Here is an 880-nt window from a genome sequence, read left to right on the forward strand (position 1 = left end):
TTGTACCTGTCTGAGGTCCCACCTCTCCTCAAACCTCACCCTCTCCAGGCTCCACCCCTCAAATCTCCAGGAATTCCCCAACCTGGAGGTGGCAACCCTCTCCGCGCGGTCCCCCCCCCCCGCGGGACCTACCGTGAAGGGCAGGGAGCAGACGGCGAAGATGATGGTCATGAAGGCGAGGAGGATGAGGTGGTCGAGCTCCTGGGCCATGGAGACGGGCCGGCGGGCGGCGTCGGGGGTCCGGGGCGGCGGTGGGCCGAGGGCGTCCGGGGGGGCGCGGCGGGGTCCGCGTCGGTGCATGCGGAGGAGGCTGACGATGGCGGCGAGGTTGCCGAGGAGGACGGCGAGGACGAGGAGGAGGAGGAGGGCGGCGTAGAGGAGGGCGAAGGCGGCGGCGCTCTCCCCGGACGGGGCGGCGAAGCGGGTCTGGAGGAAGCACCAGGTGCCGGGGCAGTACTGGACGTAGCGGCCGAAGCCGAGGAGGGGCAGGGCGCAGACGGCGGCGGCCAGGGCGTAGAGGGCGGGCAGGGCGAGGGCGGCGGCGGCGGCGGGGCGGCGGAGGCGGCGGTAGAGGTAGGGGGCGCCGAGGGCCAGGCTCCGCTCCAGCGCCATGGCGCCCAGGCAGCCCACCGTGGCCAGGCCGAAGAAGCTCATGGCGAAGGCGAAGTAGCGGCAGAGGCGGCCGTCGGGGCCCAGCGCCAGCAGCGTCCGCCCGCGCCCGTAGGCCGCCAGCACCACCGGGCTCGTCAGGCACGTCCCCGCCAGGTCGGTCAGCACCAGCGCCCGCACCAGCACCTGGAAGGCCCCCGCCGCCGCCGCCCGACGACGCCGCCCGGCCCGCACCAGCAGCGCCAGCGCCGCCCCGTTGCCCACCAGCCCC

General features: G+C 75.3%; 1 protein-coding gene across 1 annotated transcript in view; it reads right to left on the reverse strand.

Annotated features, from left to right (window-relative positions):
- PTGER2 (prostaglandin E receptor 2) overlaps positions 1-880 on the reverse strand; it is a 34,276-nt gene that overhangs the window by 32,204 nt on the left and 1,192 nt on the right. Inside the window, exon 2 of the mRNA XM_015421362.1 lies at positions 133-795. Coding sequence (XP_015276848.1) covers positions 133-795 — 663 coding nt within the window. The remainder of the gene's footprint in view (positions 1-132; positions 796-880) is intronic.

This window comes from Gekko japonicus, unplaced genomic scaffold, assembly GCF_001447785.1.
Source record: "Gekko japonicus isolate JY-2015 unplaced genomic scaffold, Gekko_japonicus_V1.1 scaffold666, whole genome shotgun sequence".
Taxonomy (NCBI): domain Eukaryota; kingdom Metazoa; phylum Chordata; class Lepidosauria; order Squamata; family Gekkonidae; genus Gekko; species Gekko japonicus.